The sequence below is a fragment of the Myotis nattereri genome (assembly GCF_964212035.1).
Source record: "Myotis nattereri genome assembly, chromosome: 1".
Lineage (NCBI taxonomy): Eukaryota > Metazoa > Chordata > Mammalia > Chiroptera > Vespertilionidae > Myotis > Myotis nattereri.
The window spans coordinates 67,530,588-67,544,828 of NC_138075.1; the positions used below are offsets into that span (position 1 = coordinate 67,530,588).

Genomic DNA, 14,241 nt, shown 5'->3' on the forward strand with positions numbered 1-14,241 from the left:
TTTTTAAGACTAGACTCTGGCGCCAGGTAGGATTTAAATCCAGTCTCCCTGTACCAGCTCTAAGACTTTGAGAACTTTGCTGTCAGTTTTCTCATCTGTAAAATGGACATTATAGTACCTGTGTAGTATTACAGGGCTGTGTGCTGGGACAATGACTTGAGACGCGTAACGCATTTACATAGTGCCTTGGGTGTGCTTATCTTGACAAGACAGAATTCCTAATGATTGGCAGTACCTAGCACATAGGGGCTCAATCATTTGTTGAACAAGAGAATAAACGAATTAAAAGCATGCCTTGTTTTTTGTACCAAGATGTGGCTCAAAGGGAAGGGTGTGGTGGGAATGGAGTGCCTCACCTGAAGGCTCCTGGGTAGGAGCCCAGAGTCTGGGGAGCAGCTCCGCTCCTGTGAGGCTGAGGCCCCTGTCGGGGGGGAGGGAACAGTGGTGATCTGAGCCGGATGGGACCCCTATCCCCAGGCCCCACAAAGAGGGGAGTGAAGAACCAGGGCTCGAATCTGTGCCCACCCTCCCCGTCTTCAACTACACACTGCAGTGAAGACCTGCCCCCGCTACGAAGCAGGCTTGCAGCCAGAATCAAACCAGGACGGAATACACCGCAGCATTGCCGCTTCCCTGGGCCCCTCCTCCCATGGCCCTCTCACTCCTCCCCTCGGGTGGTCAAACTGGCACTTCTCTCCACCCTCGGGTGCTGGTGCAGTTTCGGGAAGGGTGGAAACCTGCTAAACAGGGTGGCCAAAGCCTGAACCGGTTGGACTGGGCGGTCACATCTCCCCCCAGCAGCCCTGTCCCTCTCCTGGCCCACAGAGCAGAGGCAGAAGCCCCGCAGAACAAACCACTTTATTACACTGTGGGTGCATTGGGGCCTGTGTAAAGTAGGGGCGCGGAGGGGGTGTGGTGCCAGAGAGGCCTGGGGAGTGCAGGGAGCTTGGAGCAGCTCTGGCTCCCTGTGCTAGGTCAGGCCAAGCTGGGACTCCCTCTTGGGGGAAGGGAAGAGGCAACAGAGGCCAGATAGCCACTTTCCACTCCTCTCATCCACCCCCATGGCATTAAATAAACAAAAAGCAACTCTGTACAGCACAAAATTCATAGGAGGTCCTTATCTCCGCTCTGGACTGTGCAGAGTGGGAGGGGTAGCGCTGGAGGACAGGGTTGGGCCTCCAGCTTCTGACGCTGCCCAGTCCCCTTCCCAACACCACGGTGTGGGGCAGGCAGCTTTGAACAGGAAACAGGCCTCCAACTTCCTCTGAAATCCAAGGTAAGCAGGTCCATCTATGGGATTCCTGGCTCCAAGACTTTCTTTCCTTTCAGACCCTGGAGCCTTCTCAGGAACAAGTGGTCTGAGCTTAGCTGAGACATCTCTGACAGGGGCTAGAGCCCTTGCCTCTGAGGCAGTCGACTGAGAAACAGGCAGGAAGGGTCTGGTCCCAGAGTCTTTCCCAGCCCAGGCCTCCTCCTTGGCAAGGAAGAAGCAGGGTCAGGTGAGAGCTGGTGAGAGCCCGTGAGAGGCCCAGGCCGAAGGGCCAAGGTAGCCGCAGGCTCAGAGGGGTTGGGTAGTGTGGTTATAGACCAGGTGCTCTGTGTCCTCTGTGGTGGAAACCGTGGAGCTGGCGGGGGTGGGGGGCGGGGGGTGGTGGTGGCCGTGGCGGTATCCGTGGAAGCCCTTCCTCTGGTTCTTGAAGAAGCAGTACCCCAGGATGGCTACCACCACCACGATGCAGGCGGCCAGGAACACCGCAACGGCCACTTCCGCGGAGCCTGGGGGGAGACGGGACAGAGTGAAGAGCTCCTGGGACCGGCTCAGTTCTGATGCCCACCCCCCACTCTGTATCGAGAGGACCAAGTCACATGGATGCCAGATGCGGAAGGACCTGCAGCACGTGAGCAGCTGAATGGCTGTACTGGGAGCTCAGTGGGACAGATTCTGTCTGATGGGGCCCCGGGTCTCAGCTGCAAGTTGCTCTATTTGCAGGGAGCTCGGAGAAAGGCCTGGGACTGACAGCAAACATCTACACACTCTTTACTGTGCTGGCCTCCCCTTCTGTGCTGGGTACGACGATAGCTTGTGACACTCTGTCCCTCTAGCCAACCTCAGGATCCTTCTCACACCGGCGCAGGCAGTCACGACCCGTCGTGTGAGCTGACTCTGGAGTCGATACTACTCGCTGGTAACGGGGCACACCTGGACTTACCTACGTTGGGAATGGGGGCTTCTCGCCGCAGACCAAACACATCCTTCTCTACAACATGGTGGGGGAGAGACAAGTCAGTATTAAGGGCTGATCCGCAGTTGCTCCCCAGCGCCCCAGACTCCCCACTGCCATCCTCTCCCACCTCCATGTCAGGTGCTCGGAGGACTCGGTGTGACCAGCCCAGGCTTCGGGACAGAGCATGGTGCTCTGGCTAAGCCTTTCCCCTCCCTAATTTCTATCCACCCACTGCCCTGCTCACTGGAGATGCCACGACAGGACTCGAGACACTGCTGCTCATCCTCAAAGTTGTTCTTGTTGCCGTAACAACCGCCATAGGTAAAGCGGGCGCAGCGTTCGCTGAAGGGGTTGTAGTACCAGCGTGGGATGTTCTCCTTGCAGAGGCCCGTGTCTGGCAGGTCCACGCAGTGCCCTGGGAGGCGAGGAGCAGGCAAAGGAGTGAGCAAGCCCACGGGGCCTCCCTGCTCCCCGCTACCAGGCTCCACCTCGCTGCTGCCCGCCACCTCCCAATCCACATCATACTGAGGAAGGCTGTGGTTCCAGAAACATCGGGCCCATCTGCAGTATTGCCGGAAGCAAGAAAGACTTATCATGGACAATAATCACAGGCACAGAAGTAACTACCCTGACTCACATAATTATTCCTTTTTCAATCTTCTTGCAGCTTTTCTGATTGTGTCAAGGTCTTGGTTTTCTCTCTAGTCCTGATGGTCTACCTTTCAACAAAAGCAGCTGAGGGCCTAAGCCTGGGCAGACACCCATGCCCAGCGAAAATGTATTAATGTTGTTTTATTATGCTTATTTTAATAGTCAGTCTCAAGCTTTGGTATGTAATAGTGAATTTCCATTTATGGTAGTGATGTGAAATTTCCTTTTTAATACATTAAATTAAAAGAATAATTGAATAATAAAAATATTAAGTAAATACTATCTCTGTGGTCTGTGGGCGTGGCTACATTCTGAAAGTGTTAAGAGGCTGGCTATGGCCCGGGCTGGTGTGGGTCAGTGGTTGAGTGTCAACCTATGAACCGGGAGGTCACAGTTCAATTCCTGGTCAGGGCACATGCCCAGGTTGCGGGCTTGATCCCCGGTAGGGGTCATACAGGAGGCAGCCGATCAATGATTCTCTCATCATTGATGTTTCTTTTTCTTCCTCTCCCTTCCTCTCTGAAATCAATAAAAACATAAAATAAAATATTTTAAAAAAGAGGCTGATTATGCTTGGGAAACAGCCAAAGAAGAGAGCTGGAAGCCCACCCTGGCTCTTCTGCCCACAGCCTGGCACACACAGCAGGCCCTTTTGCACGGTGATAGGAGGAGTGAGATTGGTAGTGTCAGCATCTGCCCTCACCCGGAAGATCTGGGGGGGGGGCCCTCACCTTTGTCACTGGGGAAACGGAAGTTCTGAAGCTCCTCAAACCCGCTGGTGTCTGCAAAAATGAAAGATCAGAGGCACAGCCCCAACAATGGTCTCCCAGGGATGCAGGGTAAATTGTCAGGACCTCCCCGCTGCTGCCCACCACCCCTCCACCTCCCAGGCCTTACATTCATCACAGGTGGCCTCGTCGGAGGCGTCAGAGCAGTCGGGTGTGCCATCACACTCCAAATAGCTGTCGATGCAGCAGCCATTGCTGCAGTGGAACTCGGAGGAGGGACAGGTGTCAGAGCACACTGGGTGGGGGAGGAATTGGGAGGGGGGTGAGGTCATGCTCCAGCAGAGGCCAGCAAGTACCAAGGGTCCATCATCTACCTGGCCCGCTCTGCCCCAACATAGCATCATGACACATCCACTATTTCCCCACCTGTCCCCCATGAACCCTTCCTCACACGAACTGGGCAGATCCTGACAGGAGGATGCTAGGCTGCAAGGGGTGGGGTGCTTGTGTTCTGTCCACTTACTATGAGGGGAGGAGTGGGTTGGGCAAAAGCAGCTTGGTCAAGGGCATGGACATGATATGGGCTGGAGATCTGGCAGGAGTGAGGGGAATAGAGAGAGGAGCAAAGCCTACCTGGATGGTGCCTTTCCTTGGAGGAACCTGGGAAAGAAAAAACCAAGAAGTGAGAGGAGACAGGGCCAGGTCCCAGAAGGGATGAGCTGATGGGGGGCCTGGGAACGGGGGATTCTCATGCCCACCTTTCTGACTAGTGAAGAGAGACCACCTACCTTGAGGGAAAGTCACCTGAGCCCCAAAGCTGCCACGCAAAGGCCCACCTTGTACATCACGGCAGGCTAGCTTGCACTCTTCCTCCCGAAGGTAATTGTTCTTGTTGCCCAAGCAACCTCCATACACAAAACTCTTGCAGATCTGTTCTTTGGGGTCATAGTACCAGCGGGGAAAGGAACCACGGCAGCGGCCCACCTTTTTGGTTACGAGGCAATATTCTGTGGGGAGGAAAGCTTGTGAGGGGGGCCAGGGGGCCAATCAACAGATGGGGGTGGCTCTAGACGCTGCCTACCCACCCCCCTCACCTTCTGTCTGCTTGGCGGAGAGAACGGTGACTGTGATGTTGGCCGTGCTCTCTGGCTGGTCTGAGCTGTCCAATGTCAGCTGGAACAGGTAGGTGCCTTCCTTGAGTCCCCATAGTTCCACCTGGTCCGGATCTTTCCTCTATACATAGGAGTGGCCATTAGGCTGGGACCCCTGATGCCCTTGGGCTCCTCCAGGTTCTCCCAGCCACACAGCCACCCAGGGAGAACAGAGGGACTTGCTATTACGTGTATCCTCAGCATCTATCCACCTTGGCCTATGGCCCCAGAAAGAAAGGGGGCCCTGGAGAGCTGAGTGGAATCAGGGAGCCAGACCAACGTCTCACCTCTACCCTGACGTCCGGGTCACCCTGCAGTAGGCGCCAATCTGTGTTCTCCACACCCTTCAGCAGCAGGGGTTCCTGGGGCTGTACCTTCAAGTCTATGCCTGCCCAGATCTTGGGGATCCGGGACCCTGGGGGGAAGGTGAGGTAAGGTCAACTCACACTGAACGGACCAGATCTCTCCTGGGGGTGGGGAGCTATATGGGCCACACCTAGACCAACCTAGGACTCAGCAACCAGCATGGGGCACAGGTGGGGACCCACATCTAAACCACCATCTTGCTCTCCATTTATATGTATTATGTCTTTGGTATATTAAAGACATCGTATGTTGTAAGACTTACGTTCTAAAGCAAATTACTGTACAGCATGTGCCATCTGATCCCATTTAGGAAAAAAAAATTTCAGGGGAGGTTTAGTCCTCTCTTCTCCATTAAGTAGGTCTTGTACTAACTGCTTTAAAAAGATGCCGAAACCGGTTTGGCTCAGTGGATAGAGCGTCGGCCTGCGGACTGGGAGGTCCCGGGTTCGATTCCGGTCAAGGGCATGTGCCTGGGTTGCGGGCACATCCCCAGTGGGAGATGTGCAGGAGGCAGCTGATCGATGTTTCTCTCTCATCGATGTTTCTGGCTCTCTATCTCTCTCCTTTCCTCTCTGTAAAAAATCAATAAAATATATTTAAAAAAAAAAAAAAAAAAAAAGTTAAAGTGCCGCCCTAGCTGGTTTGGCTCAGTGGATAGAGCGTTGGCCTGCAGACTGAAGGGTCCCAGGTTTGATTCCGGCCAAGGGCACATGCCTGGGTTGCAGGCTCGATCCCCAGTGGGGGGCATGCAGGAGGCAGCCGATCAATGATTCTCATCATTGATGTTTCTATCTCTCTATCCCTCTCCCTTCCTCTCTAAATAATCAATAAAAATATATTAAAAAAAAAAAAAGTTAAAGTGCCCTAGCCAGCTTGCCTCAGTGGATAGAGCATTGGCCTGTGGACTGAAAGGTCCTGGGTTCGATTCTGGTCAAGGGCACATGCCCGGGTTGCAGGCTCGATCCCCAGTGTGGGGCACACAGGAGGCAGCCGATCAATGATTCTCTTTCATCATTGATGTTTCTATCTTTCTCTCCTTCTCTCTTACTCTCTGAAATCAATAAAAATATATTTTTAAAAAAAGCCCTGACCGGTTTGGCTCAGTGGGTAGAGCGTCGGCCTGCGGACTCAAGGGTCCCAGGTTCGATTCTGGTCAAGGGCATGTACCTTGGTTGTGGGCGCATCCCCAGTGGGGGATGTGCAGGAGGCAGCTGATCGGTGTTTCTCTCTCATCGATGTTTCTAGCTCTCTATCCCTCTCCCTTCCTCTCTGTAAAAAAATCAATAAAATATTTAAAAAAAAAAAAGTTAAAGCAACAATATTTTTGAAAAGCCAAATAAGTAAATGTGGAATTAACATCCATCACCCCCTCTGCTGATAGAGACCCTACACACAGAGTCCGCAGGCAGCAATGTGACAAGTCCTGGTGTCCCAGGGAGAGTGGCCACAGGAAGACGGTGCCTGTGCCACCTCAGACAGACCCTGCCTCCAGTGATGAGAAGCCCAAGGGAACCATGTCCTCCCTCAGCCGGACAGTGCCTGTGTCTGAGGCTCCCCAGTCTCTGGTTAGGAGCTGGAGAGAGAAACAAAGCACAAAGCAGGATTCCTGCCTGGAGGGGGTTGAATGGTGGCCCCTCAAAGAGTCCATGTCTAACCTCCTGAACTCACGAATGTGAACTTATTTGGAAAAAGGGTCTTTGCAGAAGTAATCAAGTTAAGCATTTCCACATGAGATCATCCTGGATTAGCCAATGACAAGTGTCTTTATAAAAGAGAGGGTAGCCCGGCCGGTGTGGCTCAGGGGTTGAGCATCGACCTATGAACCAGGAGGTCACAGTTTGATTCCCAGGTGGGGCACATGCTGGGTTGCGGGCTTGATCCCCAATAAGGGGCATGCAGGAGGCAGCCGATCAACGATTTTCTCTCATCATTGATGGTTCTCTCTCTCTCTCCCTCTCCCTTCCCCTCTAAAATCAATAAAACTGTATTAAAAAAACAAAACAAAAAATAAAACAGCTCCTGTTCCAGTATACCTTAAAAAAAGAAAAGAAAAAGACAGGATAGAAAAATACGTAATGAAGGCAGAAAAGGCTGAGGACAGAGGCGGAGATGGGAGTTATGCAGCCACAAGCCAAGGAAGCCCTGGAGCCTCCAGAAACTGGAAGAGACGAAGATGGACCCTCTTATAGGGTTGTCAGAGGGAGCATGGCCTTGCTAGCACCTTGATTTTGAACTTCCGGCCTCCAGAACTGTGAGACAACAAATTTCTGTTATTTTATGACACCCAGTTTGTAATATGCTGTTACAGCAGCCGCAGGAAATTAGTACTGTCCTTGAAGGGCTTGCAGCCCAGTTAGGCAGGTAAGACCCAACCACACGAAGCTACATGGGAGAAAAGACCCAACAAGATGAAGCCCATGAAGTATGTATACAGGACAAGGAAGTGGATGGACATTCAGAGAAGGGAGAGGCTCTGAAAGACTAGAATAATAAGAAAAGTCTTTTTGGAGGAGGGAGAAAGAATGTATTGATTTTTTTATTTTTGCTTTTATTTGTTTGATTGTGGGGAAGAATGTGCTAGGTTGTTGATGGCAACAGAAAATGTGAGGGGCTTGGATAGGGTGGCTCAGTGGTTGAGCGTCGACCTATGAACCAGGAGGTCACGGGTTGCAGGCTTGATCCCCAGTAGAGGGCCTGCAGAAGGTACCAATCGATGATTCTCTCATCATTGATGTTTTTATCTCCCTCTCCCTTCCTCTCTCTGAAATCAATTAAAAACAAAACACAAAAAACTGTTTTAAAAAAGAAAACATGAGGGGGTCAAAGCAAGGAGTTGGGAATTCTCAAGGCTGGTAGCGTGACATTAAGGAGACCAGCTGGCCTGGACAGACCTCAAAGGGCCCTGAATACTGGGCCAGGGCATGTGGACACAGAAGGAGTGACATTTGAATGTTTAACACCTGGTGGTACAGGAAGGGGACACTGGCTGCGAGAGAGGGTGCAGAGTCCTAGAAGCCCTGGCCGCAGCAGACACTGACCTTCTGGATGCGTGATGGAGCTCAGGAGAGCTAAGGCAGGGCCAAGGGCCAAGGGCTGGGGAGCTGGGACTCTCCTGTTTACCATCTGCCTGAGATTATTTCTATGGAACAAGGAGGCTGGCAAGAGGACCAGTACAGTGGGGCAGGGCAGATGCAACGAGAGTGGCCTGAATTAAGGGAGAGCTAAGGGAATGGCAAGAACGATGTTAGCAACAATGCTGGGCATATGCTTCAGGCTTCTGTGTCTGACAGGTGCTGGGAGATGGGGAGGAAGGGGTAAGGCAGAAGGGAAATCAGATATAGAGGAAATGTGTGCCTTCAGCCACAGAGAATTTAAATTTGAGGGAGGTAGGACCCTCCAGAGGGGAGGTACGCAGTGGGAGCTCCAGAGAGGCCAGGGTTGGAAACAGATGTGGAGTCGTAAGTATTAACAAAGCTGCCACTTGTGGGATGTATCCTCAGCACCACGCTGGGTACTTCACCCGCCTCACCTACAACACGAGTAAGCAAACGAGGCCTGCAGACCAAATCCAGCCCAACACCTAGTATATTTTCAAATGGTTGAAAAAAATCAAAAGAATTATATTCTGTGACGTGAAAAGTACATCAAATTCAAATTTGTGTCCGAACCAGCCTCGCCTATTTGGTTACATATTGTGGATGGCTGCTTTCACCTTACCACAGCAGAGCTGAATATTGCAACAGAGACTGTATGGTCCACAAAGCATAAAATATTTACTATTTGAAAGTTTATAGAAAGTTTGCTCACCCCTGATCTATATCACCTACCTCCCTAAACAACCTGCTGCAACTGCATTCTTTTTTTAAAATATATTTTTATTGACTTCAGAGAATAAAGGAAAGGGAGAGATAGAAACATCAATGATGAGAGAGAATCATTGATTAGCTGCCTCCTGCACACCCCTTACTCGGGATTAAGCCCACAACTTGGGCATGTGCCCTGACCGGGAATCGAACCATGATCTGGTTCATAGGTCGACGCTCAACCTCTGAGCCATGCCAGCTGGGCTACAACTGCATTCTTTTTTTTTTTTTTTTTAAATATATTTTATTGATTTTTTACAGAGAGGAAGGGAGAGAGATAGAGAGTTAGAAACATCGATGAGAGAGAAACATCGATCAGCTGCCTCCCGCACACCTCCTACTGGGGATGTGCCCGCAACCCAGGTACATGCCCTTGACCGGAATCGAACCTGGGACCTTTCAGTCCGCAGGCCGACGCTCTATCCACTGAGCCAAACCGGTTTCGGCTACAACTGCATTCTTATCCCTCCTTCCAGAGGAGAAAATTGGCACCAGAGAGGTTAAATGACTTGCCCAGGGTTGTTCAGTTTCTATATGGCAGAGCTGGGATTCGAACCCTGTTCTATCTGATTCCATAGCTTGTTCTTTCTCCAAAATGCCATGTTGCAGGCCACTCATTTGCTTACAGGTGTACTTTTGATTGCTTTTATAATCTTGGGGTTTTTGTTTTTAGTTTAGGTAATATAGGTACATGACGTAAAATTCAAAAGTACAAAAGGATAGTGAGAATTAAGTTCCCTCTTCTCCTAAACCCCCAAATTCTTTCCAGAGACATCTACTCTTGCTAGTTTATGTGTGTGTGACTATCAACAGAGATAGTACTGAACTCATAAGCATGCAACAGTTTGTTTTTTTTAGTTGCACATACTCGTTGTATAAATACACCATAATTTACAACTTATTTAACCAGTCCACCAGTCTCCTCTTGATTTAGTGTTCCCTCCTTCCCTTCCTTCTCTACTAACAACTAAGCCATGCTGCCTCAGGATTTATTACTATTATTTTTTAAAAATATATTTTATTGATTTTTTACAGAGAGGAAGGGAGAGGGATAGAGAGTTAGAAACATCAATCAGCTGCCTCCTGCACACCCCCTACTGGAGATGTGCCCGCAACCAAGGTACATGCCCTTGACCGGAATCGAACCTGGGACCCTTCAGTCCGTAGGCCGACGCTCTAGCCACTGAGCCAAACCGATTAGGGCTATTATTACTATTATTAATATATCACCACTGTTTCCAATTATAGGATGTGTTGGGAGACATTGTGACCTTTCCCATTCTTGCTATTATAAACAATGCTACGGTGAACACCTGGCTGGTAAGTTGTGCTACACATGCATAATATAGCCACAGCATGAATTCCTACAAGTGGAATTGTGTTGTGGGTAATATGCATTTACAGGTTTTGTGGATATTGCCAAACTGCCCTCCCACAGAGGATCTGCAGAGGGCATGTCCAATGTAAGAGGGAGTTGGAAGGAAGAAGAGAAGGTAAAGAAATAGTAACAGCTGGTTGGATTCTGAGTCCCAGAGATACTTCAGAGGTGACCTCTGAGAGACAGCGCAAAGGGGGCAGTGACTGATTTCTCAGTAAGAAATCAGCTATCTAAAAGGGAAAGAAGACGGAGTACTTGGCAGTCTTCGAGCTGACAGACAGGCTAGCCCAGGGGTGGGCAAACTTCTTGACTCGAGGGCCACAATGGGTTCTTAAACTGGACCGGAGGGCCGGAACAAAAGCATGGATGGAGAGTTTGTGTGAACTAATATAAATTCAAAGTAAACACCATTACATAAAAGGGTACGGTCTTTTTTTTTTTTTAGTTTTATTCATTTCAAACAGGCCGGATCCGGCGGGCCGTAGTTTGCCCACGGCTGGGCTAGCCCCATCGGCACCCAAGGTGGAAGTGGCAGGCAGAGTGATGTGTCAGACTTTGGGCCAAATCAGCAATGTCCACCCCCACACAGCTGCTTGTCTCCAAGCCCCAGTGCCCAGGAGCAAGGGGCAGGTGACCGATCCTACCACTCCCTCCTTCCCACCCCCAAGAGAGCAAAGGGCCAGAGTGGTAATAAAGCCAGCCCTTCCCTCAGCCGCCTGCCCCAGGATGTCTCCAGGCAAACACAGACTCCACCTCCTAAGCCACTCCTATAAGGGAAAGGGGGGAGAAGGCAGAAGAGGAAGGAGCGAGGTGCTCTGGAGGCCACAGGAATCTGGACTGGACTGGACTGGACTGGCCCGGCCACAGGCATGGAAAGGGGAACAAACAAACCCATCCCCGGGAGGATTTCTCTACTTCACACAACAATAAAAGGTTTAGAAGTCCTAAGCACCTGCCCATCCTGCCTGACAAAATGGCTTTATCCTGCCCTTACCCACTTCCAGTCTCTCTAACTGGACTCAGCTGAGAATGGGTTCCTTGACACCAGCAGCTTTCCCCACTCCCCAAAGCACTGCGACACCCTGAAAATGGCCTGGAGCGCACACCCAGTCCAAGCCCTACCCAGCTCCCTCAGTGCCACGGAAATTCCATTCCATCCTGCCTTGTTTGGGGTGGGAAAGTCTCCAGATGAGGACGGCTGGTCCCAAGACCATGTGGTCCAGCTCAGCTCTCTGACCAGACTCCAGAGTTTCAGGCCCAGGCCTTGGAGTGGGACTCCCAGGGTTGCCACTGTCAGCTGCAGGAAGGGCACCAGCAGCTCAGGTCAATTAGCGTCATCACCACCTACACTCTGCCACTTCCTTGTGGAACAGGCTCAGGTCCTGGCCCAGAGACGGTGCCCCCTCCTGGAATCCCCATCCCAGAGACCCAGGAGAGCTCCTTGAAGGACAGGGAGAAGAGTGGGCCCTTAACCTGAAGAGAGACTAGTCCAGAAAAGGGCTGGAGAAGACAGTCTCTTCTCCACTTTGCAGAACTGAGATCACCCCCAGACTCAGCCCTTCCTTGGGCTCCGGCCGGTTACCCCCTGGGCTGTCCTGAATCAGAGGCAGGTCTCTTTCAGAAGGTGGTCTTGTGTGAAAAACAGCACAGGCGTTTGGAGGTCCTGCCTGGGGTTGAGCCCCAGGTCTACCATTCATGGGCCAATTATTTATCATGGGAGTCAGTGTCCTAATCTGAAAAGTGGGATGACAGGAATAGCCCCCTTTCAGAGGTGGCTGTCAGGAGGCTCAGTGAGAGGGTGAATGGTACAGCAATCAGAAAGCTGTAAAGTGCTCACAGAGGTTATCTGCTGTGACCCATCCCTGCCCTGGAGCCCTGCCTGGCCAGAACAGCAGGTGGAGAGAGAGAATGGGGAACAAAGGTCTCTGGAGGGGCCCTCATCTCAGCTAATTGTTCAGTCCCGGGAGAAAAAAGGAGGAACCCTGGCCCCCACTTTTACCTGATCCCCGGAAGTAAACAAGGTGAGCAGAAGGCTTGGTACCAGATCCTGAGGCAGGGAGAGGGAGTCCTGCCTGGCTAACACGCACACACACCTGCTGGGACAGCTGCCATCCCTGCCCTACCAGGTATACATACTGATGAACTGACTCACCCACACCCTTCTCACTCCCACCCCAGAGCCTCTGGCTGCTATGCCCCCTCCCCCTCCCCCTCCCTTTTTGGGTCAACCCCAGGCTAGACTTGTTCTTAAGTGTCTGGGGTCAGCAGTTTCCCCCAGACCACCAAAGGCCAATAGGTGGGGTGGCGGGGTGCAGAGATAGATGCTAACCAGTCCCCCGCCCATCCGTGGAGGAGGATTCTCTCCTCCATCAGGCGCCCTTGGTGCCTCAGGCCTGGGGATGCCTGGCCCGGGGGGTGCCCGCTAGTCATCAGGCGGCCTCCAGACAGCTCACTCCCTGACTCAGCAGCACATCAGGGCCAGAAACCAAGCATCCCGAGGAGCTGCCTCCTCCACCGCATACACACAGCCCAGAGCGCCAGCCCATTCAACACCACCCTCCATTCGGGAGCGAGTCCGGGCTTCGCGATGGCACCCCTCCTCCCTCACCAAGCCTGTCCTCTGTTTACTGTGTATTCTGCCTACGTCTAAGGAGGAACGGGGGTAGAGTGGGACCCTTCTCAGTAACCTCTTCCTGCAGCTCGCCTCTTCCAGGACCCCACAGCCATCTCCTTTTCGAGGTCTCCCTAAACCCACCCCTCGCCGAACCCCCGTCTCACCTCCAAAGCCCTGGGTCCGCAGCTCGCGGTAGGAGCGGTACACCTCCCTGGTGAGGTAGTTGACGAAGCCCTCCTTGGGCGCGAACTTGCACACAAAGTTCTGCTCGTAGAGGCAGTTGACGAGGAAGCAGGCGGCGGCGGCGTCCTCCCCGCCGGCGGGCTGCAGCTCCACCAGGGCCAGGTTGCAGCCGGGGGTGGTGCAGCAGGCGCGCACGCAGTCCCGGCCGCGGCGCACGGCGGGCGAGCCCAGGAAGGTGGCCCCGTTGCTGACCGAGGCGTCGGTGTCGAGCACGAAGGAGGGCACCCCGGGGGTGAAGCGGTCCAGGCAGGCGGCTCCGGCGGGCAGCGCGGGGGGCGTGGGCGGCGGCCCGGCGTCGGTGCCCGCGAGGCCGAGCGCACACAGGAGCCACAGGGCGGCCGCTGGGGTGCGGGCCCGGGAGCGGGGGCCGCCAGCCATCGTCTTCCCAGGGGCCGTCGCCCTCCTGCCCACGGGGGTCACCTTCACTGTGCCGGCCTCTGGGCTCCGAGGGCGCTGGCGACCTGAGAGAGGGGAGGAGACAGGCGGCGGCACTGGCTCAGCCGGGAGCCGGACCCGCCCGGGGAGCCTTCCTGGGCGGCGGTGCGGCCCGAGGACGTGCTGGGGAGCTCGGAGCGCCCCGCACACCCGGCCGCCAACCCGCGGCCCGAAGGACTGCGAAGGAGGTCACGTACCCGGACACACGCACGAGCGTGGAACAAAGGGCCAAACATGCTCCGAACCCGCTCCGTCTCGGGGCCCCGGTTACCTGCGCAGGTGAGTGGGGTGTGGCCGGGGCGGGAGAGGTTCCGGTCCCGACTTCCTGCGCGGCTCCGGTCGCCGCTTCCGCCCAGGTGCGGGGTTCGCCGGAGAGCTGCCTTCTCCTCCCCCAAGTTTCTGGTGAAACTGAGTCAGCGCGCCCGGGCGGGGCGGACATTAACCCCAGCGCCGCCGCCCCGCCCACGCCCACGCCCCACGCGCCTCGGCCGGCGGTTCCCAGCCCCGCTTCCGGGGCGCCTGTCCCGCGGCCCCGGGACCCCGACCCTCCCCCGCAGCCTGGTCCGGGAGGGGCTGAGCCCGGAGGC

The 14,241-nt window shown here is 53.6% G+C and overlaps 1 protein-coding gene across 2 annotated transcripts; it reads right to left on the bottom strand.

Annotated features, from left to right (window-relative positions):
- Positions 1-844: 844 nt before the first annotated feature.
- SPINT1 (serine peptidase inhibitor, Kunitz type 1) lies at positions 845-13,911 on the bottom strand. Of its 2 annotated transcripts, none has more exons than XM_081112981.1 (11): positions 13,852-13,911; positions 13,141-13,680; positions 5,043-5,170; positions 4,699-4,837; positions 4,393-4,611; positions 4,238-4,264; positions 3,774-3,899; positions 3,608-3,658; positions 2,470-2,640; positions 2,211-2,258; positions 845-1,776 (listed from the first exon to the last, which is right to left on the bottom strand). In XM_081112981.1, the coding sequence occupies exons 2-11, from the start codon at positions 13,595-13,597 to the stop codon at positions 1,559-1,561; spliced, it is 1,584 nt and encodes a 527-aa protein (XP_080969107.1). In that variant the 5' UTR covers positions 13,598-13,680; positions 13,852-13,911; the 3' UTR covers positions 845-1,558. The 2 variants fall into 2 exon arrangements, with proteins under 2 accessions (XP_080969107.1, XP_080969108.1); XM_081112982.1 differs by having other exon boundaries at positions 4,441-4,611; positions 13,852-13,905.
- Positions 13,912-14,241: the final 330 nt, after the last annotated feature.